We start from the raw sequence: 19,600 nt of genomic DNA on the forward strand, positions 1-19,600 counted from the left end.
ATGGTTTTCTTTTCTACTTTGGAGGGAGAGGGAAGTTATCTTGAGACAGGGTCTCTCACTTTGCAGCCCAGCCTCAACTGGCTTCAATTCCTAATCCTCCTGCTTCTGTCTTCCAAAGTACTAGGATCTAGGTGTGTGCCGCCATGGCTGGACTCTTCCCAGTTGTTACTGGGTAGAGAAGAAATGGAGAGGTCATTTTACCAGATGCCCCAACAGCATCTTGTCTGTGCCTCAGTCTCGTCTTCAAGTGGAAAAGTCCATTCTTGTGAGGTGGCAATCGTGTTTATTTTTACTTCTATGACAAACACCAGAATGGGGAAAGGTGCAAAGATTAAGAACGTTTTAGCTCCCCCGCACAAGGATTAGCCACTCTCCCCATGAATATAATGGTGTTCAGAGCAACTTCCCTTATGAGAACCAGGAAGGGCCTGTTGGCCTTGAAGGTCACCCTGTTGGGGTTCAGTGAACGGCCAGCAATCACGACAGCAGTGCTCGCTGCTGCCTCGCTGCCCTCCTCATTCACCTGCGGGTCACACAGGAAACAAGCATTAGCTACCCACAGTCCATCACAGGCCCGTAAATCACACACACACACACACGCACACACGCACACACGCACACACGCACACACGCACACACAGCCTGCAGCTCCCTGCACTGATGCTCTCCACACAAGCGGCTCCTTCCAGACACCTACTCATTCTTACACCCAGTGGATGTCATGCACTGGGCTCATCCAAAGCCTTGCAAGAGTTCCACAAGTGTAATTCCTGAACTAGAAGTCACATTCTGGTAGCATGGTTGAACACAATCACAGAGCATTGGTTTGAACCAACTGCTAAGAGAAATTCAGGATTTAAGATCGGAGATCTGTACTTGAAATAGATTCACTCTTGAAGCTTGAAGAAAAAAAAAAATCCTGGGTATATCTACCCCAAACAGCTACGCAGAACCTGTGGCTTATGAAAAGACAGTCCTTCAGTTGGATGAGATGTTTTTCTTGGAGTAATAACCTGAGACAACGGTATTTAAATGACACATCTGAAGAGCTGCCTTCAGAAAATGTCTGACACATGGTAACATTACTGTTACTTACCTCTCCTCTGGGGTAGGATCTGGCTGTGTTTTCTGTTTCTAGTAGCTGAGGCTAGTCTGTTGTTCAAGATCCTCCAGTGTCAGCCACCTACTCTGGTTTCTTTTAACAGTCTCACTATGTACCCTCCTGGCTGGCTTTTAGCTTTCTTTTTAGACCAGGCTGGCCTGGAACTTATGGCAGTCCTCCTGTCTCTGCCTACTCTCCGTGACTCTTAATAAAGCACCTGTGATCTCTGTGCTTTGTGGGGCTGGCTAATGTTTTTTTCCCTTCCCTTTGGCTGTCCCACATCTATTTTATGCTCATTCGCGAGCTAAACTTCCAAGTAGTGTGAAGATAAGATATAGCCAGCTCCAACCTCCCGTCTCCTCATCCTCTGCTTCCCTCAGATTCCACTGAGCTTGGATCTTACAGTTAGTTCTCTGGCACTGTACGCTGTCTGAACCTTTCCCTCGGATTGCAACCTTTCTTGGCAAACTCAAGTCCTGTAAACTATAATGCTGGCCCATCTCCTGCTCAGTCTTAGCATCCATGAAGAACAGCCTACACCTTTGGGTCTCAAACCTGAGTGTATTTGAAAATTCCCTGAGGATCTGTGTAAAGACACAGATTGTCAGGCTCCACCCCTCGGTCTCCAAGGGTAAAGATCTCCACCTAATGCTATGGATCCACACTTCAGCATCTGAGAACCAGCACTTCCACAAGGTGTCACGACTTACTCTAACACAGTTCTGTACTCACCTCAGTTGGGGGAAGACAGGCTGAGTAATACTCCACCATTTTCCTCACTGGGAGTCTTAGATCCCAGCACACCATTGTGGGTAGTTAGTCTCTCAAGATCAACATGTGCCCACCTAACTAGGCTTCCTGAAATGCTGTATATCTATGGCATCTAGTTCTCCTAGAACACGCCTGAGGACACTAAGGTGACCCCTTTCTTTTGTCCCCCACTTCACTTAAGCATATGCCTTTCCCCATTCTGTCCAGATTAGGTTTCAGTCTTTCACTCCATGCTTTGGCTATTCTTGGAACATCTCAGAATTCTCAGTGGCCTTTGCTGGCTCCTTTGCCTTGGGCTACTCACTAACTCTACTTCTCTAGCAGGAGAGAAGGTCAAGCCGCGGAAGCTGGAATGCCACACGGAGGCGTCACACTTCTCCATGCGCCGCACTTCTCCATGCGCCGCACACGATTAAAGGAAAACTGCAAGCTTGCCTCGTCACAGCTCTGTCCTGCTGCTAAGAGACCTGCTGTCTCTACCCTAGAGCCCAGCAGGAAACTCCAGACACTCGTGCAGACTGATAAAATGCAGAAAAGACAGAGGGTCAGGGGAGATGGACTCACCTCAAGAAATGCTTTGTGGAAGGCATCAGACACATAGAGGTCATTCCTGCCTTCTGCAACAATTCCTGGAAGGGAAAACAGGGAGGGGATGCTGTGATTTGGCTTCAGGCCACACACGAGATCGGTCTGAATGAAGACATCCTTTTGGGTGGTGTGAGAAATAGAAGCTAAACCTCCTCTAGTAATAACCTCCACCCCCTCGGTGGATACCTCTTACAAACGGAGTTACGTGGGCTTCTTTGGCCTGGATTTTGTGAATTTAATCTCATGTCAGCTTCTTGGGGAAGGTGGAAAGATGGGACTCTGTTCTTAAAGAAAAACCCAACTATGTCTAGTAAAAATGTTTTTCCATATATTAAAAATGTTCCAAAAATGGTAATATTTCTGAACAGTTTGGCTTTCAAAGCTAGTTTAAAGGTAACCCAGTAAAGATAAATCTAATTACCTGATTGAAGTCTTTTTTAGACAGAATCTCTTTGTGTAGCCTGGGCTGGCCTTAAACTGTCACCCTGCCTCAGCCTTGACTGCTGAGGATAGAATCGTGTGCCACCATGCCCAGCTCTGGGCTTCTTTTGACAAAGATATGTGGGTGCCAGTGAGACTGCTCATCAGGGTAAGGGCACTTGGCACCAGCCCTGACAACCTGAGTTTACTCCCTGGGATCCACATGGCTTTGAACTTCTGAAAGTTGTCCTCTGACCTACATACATACACACACACACACACACACACACACACACACACACACACTGTGGCACTTGTGCATCCCCCTATACACATCATACATAACAGTAAATAAGTGTATGGATAAGCAAACGATAATGCCAGACATGGTGGCACACACCTATAATCCCAGCACTCAGGTTGGAGACAACACAATCAGTTCAAAGCCAGTCTTAGCTGCACAGTGGGTTCCAGGCTAACCCTAACCTGGGCTACATAAGAGCCTGTCTCAACCAAAAATGGAAAAAATAAAAAAGGTGTTTTAAGGTCAATTTTTTAACTTTAATTGACTATCATATTTCATTTTTACTTTATTCAAGATTTATTTTCTTATTTCTAAGTGTGTGCATGGGTGTGTGCATGCATGTGTGTACATGTGTATGTGTGTGTGCGCGCACATGTGCGTGCATGCATGAGTGTGTGTGTGTGTGTGTGCACGAGTACAGGCACCTACAGAGTCAGATGCCCTGGAGCTAGAGTAACAGGAGGTTGTATTGTCTGCCTTGGATGCTGGAAACTGATTATGTGTCTTCTGCAATAATGGTCCATGCTCTTAACTGCTAAGCCATCTCTCTAGCTCCTGTTTTATTTCACTTTTGAGACAAGGTCTTGTTAAATAGCCCAGGCTGGCTTGGAACACTATCTTCTGCCCCACTTCCCAAGTGCTGGAATTATAGGCATGTCCCAGCATGCCTTGCTTTTAATGTCTGTCTCTTCAAATTCCAATGCTTTTTCAGATCCTTCTCCACCTGGTTTCATCTCCTCTATTAGAAACAGATCCATAGGACGACAGTACTGGCTTGATGCCTAGAAACAAGAAACCTTTGGGGGGGGGGGCTGAGAAGGGCAAGGGATCACCACAGCTTACAGCTTATCACAGAGCCAGGATCAGAACCCAGGTATCCTGACTCGACACTCTCTATGCTTTCCTCGACTCTCCCACATTTGGTCAAACCTTTATCTTGGAGTAGAGAGGAGGCAGTTCTCTCCTATACCAACCTGGGAGTTGGGACTTCTCAGGGCTGAACAGATCAATAAGGCCCATGTCTTGCAGCTGTTCCTTCAGACTGAAGCTATCCTCAATGCGGAAACGGGGCATATGGACCACAAGCAGCGTCTCCGTCAGCTCGTCCAGCCACTCCTGCAGCAGCTCTGGGGTGAGTTCCCGCTCCACCTTGTCCAGGCTCTTTTCAGGCTTGGGAAGGATGAGCACCATGGTGATGTCATCCCCCTTGAAGGGCAGCTCCAGCACCTGGGTGCCTTCTGCCACACGCCGGTACTTGAATTTGCCTTCCTGGTACATCATAGATACTGGGCATGACTGCCCATCAGCCTTGTAGAATGACTCCTCCCTTGTATTCTCAGGGCTAAATTTTGACTTCCAAAGGCCCTGAAAGATGTTAGATTGGAGAATCATAAAAAAAAACATCAGTTGGGCAGTGGTGGTACATGTCTTTAATCCCAGCACTCGGGAGGCAGAGGCAGGTGGATCTCTGTGAGTTCAAGGCCAGCCTGGGCTACAGAGCGAATCCCAGGATAACCAGGGCTACACAGAGAAACCCTGTCTCAAGAAACCAAAACCACAACCAAAAATATCCTAGCAGAATATTTACTGATCTGGGACATTATCATATTATCTGATTACATCAACATATAAATGTAGTTATTAGAAAAACCAGATATATGTTAAAAGGCTAATAATTATGTCTGAGTGGTACAGTTACTTCTGTGTGTTTCATTCTGTATTTTTTCTATATTTTTCAGATTTCCAGCAATAATAATAATAATTATTATTATTATTTACATTTGAGATGAAGGGTGTACCACTGTGAGTGTGACATCAAAGGACAACTGATCAACATGGAGGAACGGGTTCTCTCCTCCCACCATGTGGGCTCCATGATGGAGCTCAGGTTGCCAGGCAATGCCAATGAGCACCTTCATCAGCCGAGCCATCTTGCCAACCTGGTATCGTTTTCTTCTTTTTAAATCAGAAAAGTCTAAGTCCAAGAATAACCTGCAGTCTTCTTTGCAAGTTTGTTCTGTCTGGTGTTGTCTGTTGTCCACCCCCTTTTCCCCAGCGACAGCCTTGGGCTCTGTGCTCTGTCCCTGGTGAATCAGAGGCCAGACTCAGACAGCAATCCCAGGAATTTGTCCGGAAGTCCTGGCTTTTGCTCTTGTGATCAGTCATTGAACTCTTTTTGAGTGGTGGTTTCTCACCAGCCAGTTAGGCATTGGAAAGAGCCGATGACTTAAGAATGTTAACTGTGTACTCTGAGGATGTACAGACACCTCACTGAGCAGTTCACCTGTGTTCACCTACTCTCTCCCTTTGGTAATCCTAAAAGTAAGTGGATCCTCATGACCATTCAATCGATTCAGAAATCAGGCCATAGCAAAGTCTCCAGTAACTCCCAAGAATTTGTACACTTTCAAACAAGGAGTCAAGCTTTGCAACAAAGAAATCATACTGCATAAATGATCCAAGGTCTCACTTGCAGTGGTATGAGGATCAAGAGTGCTAATAAATAGCAAGTTGCTCCATCAACTGTAAAGGGTAACACACTATGGAAATGCAGTCTGCTGCTCTGGAGGAGAGGGAAGCTCCGAGAGGCAGAGTGATTGACACTAGCAGTGACTGCCTAAGTCGCTGGGCCACAGGGAGCAAGGGGGAATGCCAACGACACATGTTTAAGGATAAAATACATATGTCACAATTCCAGCAGCTCTGCAGGGATGCTCCTCCAGGGTGTCCATGGTGTCTGTTCCCATTGTCCTCTCCCTCTCCTCAAATGTAATCAAACTGAAGCAGTCCTTAGAGCCCTGGACTCTGAGGAAAACAAGCCATTTACATGGTCACATCACAGGCCCCTTCTTAGCCTGAGGTGAGCCCAGCACCTGGAGCTTCAGAACCTCAAGAAGCTATATATGATAGAAGTTGCTCTAGGCCGTGGAGAAATTCATCAGTAAAGTCACTTTGTTTCAAATTTTAAATACACTAACTGAGCTTAGTGTGATAGCATACATCCCAGTACTCAGGAGGAAGAGGCAAGTGCATCTCTGGAGGCCAGCCTGGTCTACTTAGCAAGTCCAGCACAGCCAGAGCTCTGTCTCAAAATTAAAAAAAAAAAAAGAAAGAAAGAACAAAAAAAGAAAAGAAAAGAAAACATTAATTGGATGACAGAAATTATCACACAAGTGCAAAAGTTTTATCACCATTCACACCTTGAAGGATGGTGGGTTGGCTGTAAGTGCACATGTTCTGCCCCAGCCTGGGGACATCATTAAGCCCCTGGACCTCTGGGCTCCTCAGAAATTTATATGGTTGCCTAGACCACGCATGAACCATTTCTCAGAAGGGATCTGACTACACATGCCCAAAGATGTGGAAGAGGGTGAGCTTAATAGCGAGGGGAAGACCCTGGGGTCTGTCTAGGACCAGTGGAGTACCTTGAAGTAAATGGTGTTAACCAGCACCAGGGCTGTGAGCTCATTGATGGCTCCCTGGGGAATGACGTCTTTGATGCGGCCTTCAGTCTTATTAGCTATCCAGTTGTTGATGGTCAGTCTGGACTGCTCTGGATTTTCCTAAAGAAAAACAAGAATAGCCCTGTCACCTGTGCACCTCAATGAGCCTTGAATTTCAGTTTCCGCCTGCAGACTGTATTATAGCTTGTGTGCTTCAGGAATCTCCAAGGGAATGTGACATGTACCATGCACCAACGACATATTTGAGCATGGTAGATGAAATGAAAAAGGAATTCCTTATACAACTTCTTTGTAGTACCATCTATAACAGAAGTTACCGTCTAGAACATTGCTCTCTGAAGTTTTAAGTAAGAGTTAGTGTGCCAAGGGTTTTGATTTGTCCCCGGCCTCCATCAACCATTGACGAGTACGGGAGGGTTAATTTGGATCCTGTCTCTCTCTCTTCTCAGGATGAGTGGAGAGGACTCTGACATCTACAACTCACCTTGAAGTCCAGGGGCTTGAGTTTGGCTCCATAGACAACCTCACTAATGTCCTGGTAGGTCTCGTTGAAGGTAAGGGACTTGTCTCCAAACAGGCGGTTGGCCGCTACCAAGTTGGAGGACTTATTGGCTTTACGATAGAGTCGACAGTTCAGTTTGGCGAAGAAGAAGTGGATCTGATCTGACGTTTTCTCCGAGATGGTATCAAATTTAAAAACCTACAGATGACAGAAGCCAACAGTGGGAGGCGTGATCAGGCAGCCCAGTCACTGTGGGTGCCAAGTACAAGGCTGGACCAACAGCTGTCTCAGCAGCTAGTTCCCTCCAGTACAAGGCTGGACCAATGATTAGTTCCCTCCAGTACAAGGCTGGACCAATGACTAGTTCCCTCCAGTACAAGGCTACTGACTAGTTCCCTCCAGTACAAGGCTGGACCAATGACTAGTTCCCTCCAGTACAAGGCTGGACCAATGACTAGTTCCCTCCAGTACAAGGCTGGACCAATGACTAGTTCCCTCCAGTACAGTGCCCAGTGTAGCCTAAACATTCAGCTCGTGTTTGGAAAATGACTAGGCAAGAAAAAGAATAAAGGGCAGGAAATGTGATGGGGAAAGACCAAGAGAGAGGAATGCCACCTGCTCTCTAAGGGACTATAGAACAGTACAGGGAACTTTCTGACTGTGAAGGGAGAAGGCATCTTGGTAATTCTCGACAGATAAAGGGACCGAGATGGTGTATCTCATGGTAACAAGCATTTCCACAGCATCTGCTTGGGTCAGCACCTCTTGAGGGCTCTGGAATACCGGTTGTAGAAGAGCTGAGAAAGGCAAAGATTGTGTCAGCAAGGAAATAAATGAACCCAGAATCAGAGTCTTAGGTTAAAAGGGACTTAAAAGTTCCCCCATACCAGTCAGAGCTATAGACGCTGTCACAGACCCACACACCCACCTTCTCACCAGCACGCATGGTGAGGCTGCCCACCCCCGTTCTATGCTCTGTCCTCGATGGGAAAAGGCTTTTTGGTTTTATTTATTCTGATTCAAATTTTCCTGATTTTGTTCTAATGTGTACTCTGTGCTTGTGTGTGTGCTGTGTGCGCATGGGTATGTATGCACAGGCATGTAGAGGTAGCGGACAGCCTTGAGTGTTATTACTCAGGCACCATGTGCCTTTTTCTCTTCCTTAAAAACATGTCTATTTGGGGTGGTGAATGAATGCCTCATGTGTGGGAGTACCTAAAGACTCCAGAAGGAGGCACTGGATCTTCCGTAGCTGGAATTACAGGAGGTTATGAGCTGCCGGATGTGGATGCTGGGAATCTAACTTGAGTCCTCTGGAAGAGAAGGAAGCTCTTTTAACCACTGAGCTATATCTCCAGCCCCATCTTTTCCCCTTTGTGAGACAGGGTCTCTCACTGGCCTGGAGCTGGCTGATTAGGGTAAATGGCTGGCTGCAAGGAATCTTCCGGTCTCTACCTCCACAGTTCTGGAATTACAAGCATGTGCACGATCCCAGCTTTCTGTACATGGCGTCTGGACTCATGCATGCAAGGCAAGCATTTTACCCCTCTCCCCAGGTTCCCTTTTATCACTCTCTTGACGAAAAGCTCTGTGTGTTTCTTTGAGAGAGAGAGAGAGAGAGAGAGAGAGAGAGAGAGATCTGTTTTTCTATATTTCCATCACATGTTTGGAAGATCTGGAGAAGAGACTCAGAGGACATGTTAGGATTAGAAGTGATGTTCTATCTCTGGGTCTTTTCTTTTTGTTTTTATTTTTGCACCAATAGAAGCTAAACCAAGAGCTCTGCACATGACTAGTCAAGGGCTCTACCACTGAGTCTCCAGCTCTTGTGTCTTTTTATAGGAAGGGTCACATTTACACTCACATTTGGGGACAGACACGGAATATTAGGAAATGCTTGAGACTGATGCCAGTGTGGATGAAGCTTACTGATGGGGCTCAGGAGGCGACATTGGTGATGGGGTTTTCTGATGTGCCACCGGCTGTCATTCACAAGAGCATCAGGAACACACCAGGGACAGGACAGTCTCTTATGCACTGTGCGGGTGACATGGAAGAGGCAGAGTAGAGCCTCTAGAAGCCCAGCCCTCTTCTGTGGAGTGGAGGTGTGCATTACCTCATCCCTGAGTCTGAACAAATGAGTCAAGTGTGGTGGGAACTAGCCACTTGTGCAGAGGTAACCCTTCCTAACTTGCAGAATTCGGTGTTGGATTCACAGGACCGCTGTATGCCATGCTGGAGGCTCTGCTGCCTCCCTGCCATTTGTCCTTGTTTCCAGAGTGAGGTTCAGCCTGAGGAAGCCAGCAGATGCTGAAGCCATGGGCAGAGCAAGGGTCTGCTGTCTCCACCAGGGCTACTCCATTCATGGCACTTCTTAGCTTACTCCACTTTCGTCTCCCCTGCCCTGCCCAAAGGGGAAGTCATTGCCCAGAAATGATCAGTACTGCCCATAGCTCCAAAGTGTTCTTTATGTTCAAGATTTCGAGGCTTCATGGGACCTAGGTCTCAGTACAGAGCCCTAAAACCTACCCCAAGAGCCAATCTGCTTGAGCTCACCAGATGGCAAATTGTTTTTCCCTACCAGGACAGGAACTAGAGTCTTCATAGAGTCTTCACCCAGCATATGGCCCACCATAGAAGTAATGCTTGAGATATATATATCTTTTATATATATAAAATCAGGTAAATGAACATACAAATAACTGGACATAGTAGTACACACCTGTAATCCCAGTACTTGGGACGTAGAGACAGGAGGACCACAAGTTCAAAGACAACATGAGTGAGACATTGTCTCAAAAAATGAATGAATGAGAGAGAGCGAGAATGGCTAAAAAGAGAAGTTGTGACACCAGCCTTCTCCCATCATTCATGAATGTCACGGAACATGGGCCGGCAAGAGGAGTGAGCAGACACAAGCCCTTCTCAACCCTGACAACCTGCATTTATCCCCAGAGCCCATGAAATCCGCACGGAGTACCTTGCCTCTGTAACCCCAACACGCCTATAATAGCACTATGGGGAGGAGAGACAGGAGAACCGCCTGGAATCTTCCAGGGCAGCTAGCCTGGACTATGCAGAGTAGCAGAAATGAGAGACCTTCCCCCAACAAGGTAGAAGGAGAGAACCGACTCCTGAAAGTTGACCTTGGACCTACACACACATGCCACAGCACATGTGTGTTCCACCTCAAATACTTACAAGTAAAATAATTTTTAAATAGGAGAGACTAGGAAACATTTATAAAGAAGACATCCAGGTAGTAACTCATTGACTACTTAAAAAAATAATTAGCCACATGGTAGCTAATACTTGTAATTCTTCTGTTTGTGAGACTGAGGCCAGGTGATCATCACAAGTTCAAGGCCAGCCAGAGCTACCTATAGTAAGTGTGGGGTCAACCTGGACTACATAGTAAAAGCCTTCTTCAAAAACCCAAGAGTCATTTTGAAAAATAGTCCTGGGCTGGAGAGATTGCTGAGCAGTTAAGAGCACTAACTGCTCTTTCCAGAGGTCCCAGGTTCACTTCCCAGCACCCACATGGCAGCTCACAACTGTCTGTAATTCCAGTTCCAGGGGATCCAACAGACACATTCAGGGGGAAAAAACCCCAATGCACATAAAATAAAAAATAAGTCATTTAAAAAAAGAAATATAATCCCAACCCTTGAAGTAGTGACTCAAAGAGAACCATAACGCACAGTGGATTCACCACACAGCCTGATGCGTTGTTTTAGGCTCATTAGACATAAAGAAGTCCAAGAGATGTTCCCCATCCAGGAAAGAGAGAGGGCTTTTCACTGTACCTCCATCAGCTGCTTGAGGGTGTCATTACAGGCACCCAGCTTGGTCATAGCAAAAGCCGTGGAGATGCTCAAGGGTGACAAGAAAATGTTGTCATTGTCATTCTTGGAGTCTGCGAGGTGCTGATAGAAGGTGGTGGCAAATTGAGAATTAGCCTTGGACAGTTCCCAGACCCGACGGTTGGTGGCTTCCGGGATTTTCGGGACCTTTGACTCTTGGCCATCCTCCTCGGTTGCCTTCTTGCTTGGAGAGCGGTAAATGCACATGGGATTCACAGGGATGTCCCGGGGCTTCGCTATGCAGATGTCATCCACAGGATTTCCATGACAGATCACACAGCCCCAGGCACTGATGAGTAGCAGGGAGAGGAGTCGTACCTTCCTAAAAGGGGACAGAACTGTGACTACCCATCCCCACTGGACACCACTTATCCCTGAGAAGCATAGGAGTGTAGCCTTCTTTGCATTTGAACTAAGCATCATTGTCCAGGATAAGACCAGTCCTAGGCTTCTTGCCTGAACAGTTATATACTAGAAATAGGTGTGTGTTCGTGCTCAGAGAAGAAGAATGCAGTTAGTTTCCTTTGGAGAGTGCCCTGTGGAGAGTCAGAGAACAAAGGGAGCCACTGAAGGTGTTGACAAGAGCCCCCAGACACAGATGGAATACAGCCCGAATCTTAAAGGCCAGAAAGCCTTTGGACAAGAGGGGTGAGTATGAATGCAGCAAAGGGAGCAGCTGCTTGCTCAAGAGTCCCAGATCTGTGGCTCAGACTGAACTCGAACCTCCAGACTGACTATCGGCCGCCGGACAGTCCCGTCTGGAAGGCCTGCCACTTCCATAGTGAGATGGGACCTGCGGAGCTGGTATTCCCACCACACACCTGCTCTTCCATCCTTCGACCCATGGATCCTGACAGCAGGCCAGAAACCTGGAAGTCACCCTGGGTCCCTCCCTCCTCATTTAATCCAACCCCAGACTCAGCTAAGGCTTCTTCCTTACCCTCTGACCTTCCCTGCCTCCGCCTTAGTTCTGCCTCCACCTTAGTTCTGCCCTCCTTCTTTTCTGTCCCCTCAGGTTTTTTCCAAAGCTTCTACCAGGGGTCACTACAAGTAAAGATAAGCTCACTTTGAAGGTGTTAGGGGTTCAGATAGGGTCTCAGGGGCCTAGTGCCTCATTCTCACTCCATAGCTAAGGATGACCTTGAACTTCTGATTATCCTGTCTCCCAATCCCCAATGCTAGGATTATAGGCATATGCTACCATGTGCAGTTTGATATCTTTCTAAAAAATGAAATAGTAGCCAGGTGTGGTGGGGTATATACCCTTAATCTCAACATTTGGGAGGCTGAGGCAGGAGGATCGTGAGCACGAGGGCAGCCTGGGCTACATAATACCTCAATTTAAAACAGGAGGTAATGAGATTGGCAAGAGAATCTGGACACTCAATAAAGTAAAGCAAGAAGTATTCTCCAGAATATATCCGTAGCTAAGAGAGTGGGCCAGGCCACCCCCAGTTGCTCTGGGGAACCTGAGTCTAGAGAAAGGAGTCTGTGTCTGGGCTCTGAGTCTTTCCAGTCTCCTTCTGGAAGAAAAAGTCAGGCAGAGTGCAGAAAACACTGGCCAAGGTAGTCTGCTCAGTGAGAAGAAGGGCTGACGAGACTGAGGACAGGCAGAGGGTTACGTGGATTGTGTGGTCTGAAACCAATTCTACCGCTCCAGAAGTGGACACTGAAGGGCAAGGAGGAGGGTAGGGTGACAGGAGGGAGGAGAGGAGGGAGGAAGGGGGGGGAGGACCACCGCCCATCTCCATTGTCTTGTGTTTCCCATTTTGTTCTTCTGGCGGTATGGAAATGAGAACTGGAAGCTGGAGGGGCCCTGGAGCTCTGTTGGCATAAATAGAAACCACCGTGGCCAGGCTGCCTCGCTTCCAGCTCCTTCAGCATTACATCAAGAAGCGTGTGGTATCCAGAAGGGAGTCTCTCTGCAAAGGGAACGGGGCTCTGGGAGTTAGTCAGAGGTCCCCGAGGCAAGGGGCGATTGAGTAGGAGAGGGGCGTAAAGCAAATTAGGAGGCTAGCCTGGCCCTGTCCTCTGGGTTGCCCATCTCTTCCCCCGGGAAGGCACCCCCTTGCTTGGGGAGCTGAGAACCTAAGATGTGGCTTTGGTGAAACGAGATCTTCCAAATAGGCCTTTGACTTAACTACCAGAGAGGGGGCCTGGTCTTCTCAAAAGCGTCAGAGGTCATCCCTGTGAGTCCTTCAGAGGTCAGAAAACGCAGCAAGAGCTGGCCAAGGGATAGCCCACCCTTACCTCTCTCCCGCAGCCACACTCGCCTTCCCATTGGGATTCATGGCCGATGCGCTTCTACACAGACAGGCAGGAGGGGACGGAGCTGTCTGAGACAGGAACTCCGAGAACTGCTTCTTTCCTCTAAATCTGACAGAGGTCCAGAGGCCAGGTGGGGGAGGGGGAGGGAGCTGGTCAGGAGAGGAGGGCTGAGGTCAAAGGCCGATGACCACTTCCCAAGGTTAAGCAAAGTATAGCAGCCAGTGTTGTTTAGTTAGTAGAGAAGCTAGAGTTCAGTCGGGCCGAGGGAAAGTGTGGCCTCCCTTTCCTGCCCACAGCCCCATTCTCCTGTCACCTTTAGAAGGAAAAAAGGAGAACGTGGAGAATTCAAACCTGCTCAGGAGGTACCTGACTCAGGAGGGCTCTGCAGGAAAAAAAGTTCTGATGAATCAAATCAGGAGATAGCAGAGTGGAGGGCCACCATTGGGAAAAACCGCTTTTATTATCCTCGCCCCAGTGGGCAGGCCTCACCTTTGTTAGGAAGCCAAAGTTGACCTTGAACTCCTGATCTTCCTGTCTTTACTTTCCAAGTGCTGGGATTACAGGTGTGATCCCCCACGCCTGTTTCCTTTACTGTGAGCAAGGGCAGCAACCATTGAAATATTTCTGTCTTTTTTGTTTTAAATCACAAAAGTTTATGAAGCAAAAAAGTGTCATGACAATGTACACAACCCAATTCTACACCACAGTCAACAGGCCCTTTGGGAAGGGATGTGGACTCCTCTGCTGACCAGCCGTTGTGTAGACTCTTTCCAAGCCTTCTAGCATGATGATGCTCTTTCCTCGTATGACCGCGGTTCTGATGTCATTCTGTCGCCCACTGGTTGCCATCTTCACACACACTCACCAATCACAAGATTCATAAAGGCATCAGAGTCCCGTAGTCTTCCTTGTACATGTCGGCCACCATTTAACTTCAATGACGACTTCTTGTCCAGACCTTTCTTCAGTTTTGATGGGGAGGGGCCTTGCTAATGGTGACTCCTCAGTAGGATCTGCACGACTCAAAAAATGTTTCGCTTTGTTTGCTTTGTTTTTCAAGACAAGGTTTCTCTGTGTAGCCCTGGTTGTCCTGGAACTCACTCTGTAGACCAGGCTGGCCTCGAACTCAGAGATCCGCCTGCGTCTGCCTTCCAAGAGCTCTGCCCACACCATTGCCCGACTTTGAAATATTTCTTAAAGACCAAACAAGCCAAGTTATGTCTCTGTGTATTATTGCTAATATTTTTAGGAGTTTGGGGAGGAGCTATTTATTTCTGTTTTCCTCTTCTAAATAGCCCCAAATCCTATTACCAGGATGGCTGTTCCTGTGTTCAACATTCTATGATGTGAGAACTTGAGTTGTCTGGAATGAGAGAAACTGTAGGGAATGTTTCACTCTCTGGACAGGAAAGCATCAGGACTGAAGCCATGTTGAGTTCTTGCCTGATGGAGCAGGCTACTTCAAGGACAGATGCTGGAGTTTGTTTCTCAATGGCTCCCCATCACCCTTAACTAAAGAGAACTAAAAAGTCGCCTGTTTGGCAAGTAGAGTGGTGTGACCTAGCACAGGCATGTGCTAGAGACCTCATGAGGTTCTCCTCAAGGTCAGGGAGTAGTCATGAACAGAACCAATAGACTCGAAGTGGGTATAGGGCCAGCGAGATGGCTCAGTGGGTAAAGGCACCTGCCACCAACCCAGTGACCTGAGTTTGGTCTCTAGGACTCACATGGTGGAAGAAGAGAGCTGACTCCCACGAGTGTTCTTTGACCTCCATATGCACCGTGGCATGTTTGTAAGAACGCACACACAACAAATAAATATATAAATATTTTAGAACGTGTGTGTGTGTGTGTGTGTGTGTGTGTGTGAGAGAGAGAGAGAGAGAGAGAGAGAGAGAGACTATAGGTACACATGTGCAAAGCATGTGTGCGGGCAGAGGGCAGCTTTGTGGTGCTCTCTCTGCGCCCTTATGTGGTTCCTGGGAATTAAACTTGGGTTACCAGGCTTTCTGTAAGAGCCGGCTCCCTACCGTCCAGCTCTGTACTCTGTCCATCGTGAGTGGTGTTTTTGAAGTGTATAGGCCAGTCAATTTTGAAGAAAATCCCTGTTTGTGTGCAGTAGATAGCCTCACAATTAGGTTCCCATGATCCTTTTGAGGACAGGATGACTGTGACCTGAGCCTGTCACTTTGGAAGGCACACAGACCATCTTCCCAAACTGCTGCCGCTGGTCGGCATTACTTGGCTGATAGAGCTATCAGCCACATTTCTCTGCCGTAAAACCAGTTCTCTCCTTCTGTTAAATAGCATTTTGGAAGCTTATAAGTAGCATACAAAACAACATTATTAATCTATGTATAACATTAGTTCTATTTCTTATCAGCTTTTCACCTGTTAAGCAACTTTCAATAGTCCACCCCCACATCCCCCTTGAGACAGAGTTTCTCTCTGTAGCTTTGGAGCATGTCCTGGAACTCGCTCTGTAGACCAGGCTGGCCTCGAATGAACTCTCAGAGCTCTGCTTGCCTCTGCATCCTGAGTGCTGGGATTAAAGGCGTGCGTCACCACCGCCGCCGCCGCCTGGTGATTCAATAGTATTTTTGCATGCTATTTTAAGCACTATTTCTCCTCTGTTTTTTTCTATCACCCTAAAAGGGGTTCTCTCTCTCTCTCTCTCTCTCTCTCTCTCTCTCTCTCTCTCTCTCTCTCTCTCTCTCTCTCTCACACACACACACACACACACACACACACACACAGAGTGGTGTACACCTATAATATCAACACTCAGGAGACTGAGGCAGGATTTGAGAGTTGGGAGACCAGCCTGGGCTACACAGTGGCCACCCTGTCTCTAAAAGAAAAAGGAAAAAGAATTCAAAGAGTTCAAACTAGAGGACACAAAGCTAAAGCTATGAGGAAGCAGGTCCTTTCACAGATTGCTTTGGGGAATGCAAATGGCTGGAACTCCTAGATAGGAAATTTGCCCTTCAAGCTGCCATGCCACATCGGGAATCCAACCTACACAGAGGCATAAACACCATCACCAACTGGAACCCGATTTGTTGTTGGTTTCAAGACAGAGTTTTCTCACTGTAACAACCCTGGAACCCGATTTGTAATAGCAAAAGACTGGAAATGATTCCCAGTTGGAGGGGACCAGTTTGGCTGCGTCCCTACAATGGACAACTACCATCCTGTGATAACAGTGGGGGTTCTCTCTCTGTGCAGATGAAAGATCTCTAGAACATCTAAGTGGAAAGACTGCAGAGTGTTATATATAGTGCTGTGCCTTTGTAACGGAAGGGTGAAGAAGAAAAGGGTGTAAGACCCAATAATATGTAAGCACCCCTTATTTCTTTGAGACAGGGTCTGCTCTATCTCAGGTTGGCCTTGACTGACCTTGAAGTGCGGGTCTTCCTGCCTCTGCCACACCCAGCTTACACAGTGCGGAAGATCAACACCAGCGCTTCCTGTATGTCTAGGCAAGCACTCTACCAACTGGGCTTTCTATTCTTGTTGTTGACGTCTGTCTTGGTTGGGGTTCTATTGCTGTGATAAGACACCATGAAAGCAACCCAAGGAGGACAGGGTTCACTTCATCTCACGTGTCCCAACCCCAGTCCCTCATCCAAAGAAGTCAGAGCAAGGACTCCAAGTAGGAACCTGGAGGCAGAAACTAAGGCAGAGGCTAGAGGGATGCCCCTCCTGGCTTACTCAGCCTGCTACCTTATAGTAGGCTGATATAGCATCTTCCATCCATGACCACCAGCTTAGGGGTGGCTACTGCCTGCCCACAGTGAGCTGGGCTCTCCCACATCAATCAGCAGTCAAGAAAATGGACCACAGGCTGCCCACAGGCCAATCTAGTGGAGGCATCATCTCAATTTTGGTTCCCTCTTCCAAAATAGTAGTTTATCTCAAGTTGATAGAACACTAGCCAGCACAGCGTTCACTTGTTTTCAAGACAGAATCTCTAACATGGTCCAATCTAGGCTTGACTTCATGATCCACCTGCCTCAGCCTCTTGAGTGCCGGGATGACAGGCAGATACCCACCATGCCTGACTTAGTTTTCTAATTTTTTTTTTAACCCATCAATTTGTCACTGATGCAAAAAAGGTTTTGACTTGATGAGCAACAAGGGTGTCAATGCTGTGCCACAGAGGCTTGAGGAGAAAGGGTCCTAGCGCAGAATGAGCACCTAGGAGGAGGTGGCGGGAGGGGAGAGTAGGAGAAGCCCACCTCAGTGTCGGCTGGCCAAAGAGAGGTGTTTAGGTGCCTGCCTGGCAAAATAATTCCGACTAGCTGATAATGTTCTGTTGCCTGTAATTAACCAATACTTGCTGTTAGCAATTGGATCTTATCAAATTCCCGATATTCAAGGGAAGAATTTGCCATTTCAAATACTACATGTACCAGAATCTCTGCTGGCTGCTTTCCAGACACTGCCTCTGCTCTATTGGGATGTTACTGTCTCTGCTTACAGACGGGGAAAAGTGCTGCTTACTTGGTTTGAGTGCTTGCCCCCATCAGTTAGGGGAAGTATGGGGAGGTATGATACAAGCCCCTCTTTAAATACCAGTTTTCCTTTTTTTTTTTTTTTTTTTTTTTTTTTTTTTTTTGTTGTTGTTGTTGTTGAGACAGGGTTTCTCTGTGTATCTCTGGCTGTCCGGGAACTCGATCTGTACATGAGACTGGCCTTGAACTCACAGATTCACCTGCCTCCCAAGTGCTGGGAATAACCACCACCACCCAGCTCTTTTTACTGTGTGCTCTTAGCCATGGAGTCATGTCTCCAACCCCTTTTCTGTGTGTTACTAAGGAATTGTCCACATCTTACCTTGCTACAACTCAGGGTCCACTTGATTTTCTTTCCCCTCTTCCTGCACTTTGAGACAAGGCTGTACTTGATATGTAGCCCAGGCTAGTATCAAAACCCTCCATCTTTTTGCCTCCCACTGGCTGTTTTCTTCATGCAAAGCTTAGAACTTCACCCACCACCACCCGGTTCTTTTCCTCTGGCTAGTCACAAGTTTGTTCATAATATTCTCAAAATCAGGTCCCAGAAGTGAATGCAGAGGCTTTTTCTTTGGCTCCATGTATTGTATTAGAGCATCCTTGTCTCCAATATGCATCCCAGAGGGGCAGAGCCACACACAGCCTCTGTGTTCCTGTAACCAATTCTCTTTAGCAGCTCAGCTAAATGCTGCACGATGAAGCTGTAACTACTTCAAAGGCCTGGAATTTACCAGCCCAAACATTCCCTGACTCTCAGCTCTTGAACCCAACATTTTGGGGATATGCTACTGGGATTCCACTCCTGAAAGAAAAGAACCTGACCATGTTTCTTGACCAAGCAGGGAGACAACATGGCCAGGAGACAGTCCTGCGGTTTTTTTTTTTTTTTTTTTCGTTGTTTTTTTTTTTTTTTTTTTTTTTTTTTTTTTTTTTGGTTTTTCGGGACAGGGTTTCTTGTGTAGCTTTGTGCCTTTCCTGCTAGCCCAGGCTGGCCTTGAACTCACAGAGATCCACCTGGCTCTGCCTCCTGAGTGCTGGGATTAAAGACGTGCGCCACCACTGCCCAGCGACAGTCCTGCTTTTTATGAAGTTCCAGGAATGGAATTAGGGCTAAGTGTGCGTGGCAAGCACTTTTATCTACTAGACCATCTTGCTGGCTTCTGAAATACTTGTATCAGGTGAAAATGTGAGAGAGAATCCCCCCGCCACACACTTTTCTCATTCTAAGTGGAAACAAGATTGGAAAGCACACATGAGGTCTTCTGGTTCTTTGCTGCTAGGGTTGGCTTGACAATCCATTGAGAGAAAAGAATATCACATTTGGGTCCCCTCTCATTTTTCTATCTCCTTCAGGTCAGTAGTTCCTTTCTTCACCAGCCTCCAGTGTGAATAGTAACTCCTGTGGGGAGGTAATTTATGTGGCCTTTGCCTGTTGCCTCATTTCCTGGGCTATGTGTTCATCATGTCTTTGGCCCCCACAGTAATACCTTGGCAAGGAGCAAACAGTAGCCGGATTCCCCTATGGTTAGTTACTGAGTAACTCAAGGTTTGGCCTTCCATGGAGCTTTGGCACAACACATTGTACAAACGCAAGGGCTTCTCCAGCTCCTCTGGATTGTCCAAAAAGGTGTAGGGTAAGGATAGCATCTTAGGGTGATAGTTAAGGTGGGACAGAGCTTATCAAAAACAAATGGTGCATTATCACGTTGGTCCTTTTCACAGGATCTTGAAGTGTCTTACTGGAATTTGCCTCAATCCTCAGAACAGTTAGAAAGTTCAGTTTGAGTTTCAGGGAAATCAA

General features: G+C 47.1%; 1 protein-coding gene and 1 pseudogene across 1 annotated transcript; both read right to left on the reverse strand.

Moving 5' to 3' along the window:
• Positions 1–260: 260 nt before the first annotated feature.
• Positions 261–13,421, reverse strand: Serpinc1 (serpin family C member 1). The gene is made up of 7 exons (XM_028864469.2): positions 13,265–13,421; positions 10,958–11,336; positions 7,134–7,349; positions 6,611–6,748; positions 4,160–4,550; positions 2,438–2,502; positions 261–523 (listed from the first exon to the last, which is right to left on the reverse strand). The coding sequence occupies exons 1-7, from the start codon at positions 13,303–13,305 to the stop codon at positions 332–334; spliced, it is 1,422 nt and encodes a 473-aa protein (XP_028720302.1). The 5' UTR covers positions 13,306–13,421; the 3' UTR covers positions 261–331.
• A 557-nt stretch (positions 13,422–13,978) lies between these two features.
• On the reverse strand, positions 13,979–15,336 carry LOC114690006 (annotated as a pseudogene).
• Positions 15,337–19,600: the final 4,264 nt, after the last annotated feature.

Source organism: Peromyscus leucopus, chromosome 15 (genome assembly GCF_004664715.2).
Source record: "Peromyscus leucopus breed LL Stock chromosome 15, UCI_PerLeu_2.1, whole genome shotgun sequence".
NCBI lineage: Eukaryota > Metazoa > Chordata > Mammalia > Rodentia > Cricetidae > Peromyscus > Peromyscus leucopus.

Excerpts from the sequence above, each read along its gene's own strand:
- Serpinc1 (XM_028864469.2), bottom strand. The coding sequence starts at position 13,305 with ATGAATCCCAATGGGAAGGCGAGTGTGGCTGCGGGAGAGAG. Across the intron at positions 7,350-10,957 it reads CCCTCAAGCAGCTGATGGAG|GTTTTTAAATTTGATACCAT; the intron begins GTACAGTGAAAA and ends TGTCATCTGTAG. Across the intron at positions 4,551-6,610 it reads TTAACACCATTTACTTCAAG|GGCCTTTGGAAGTCAAAATT; the intron begins GTACTCCACTGG and ends AACATCTTTCAG.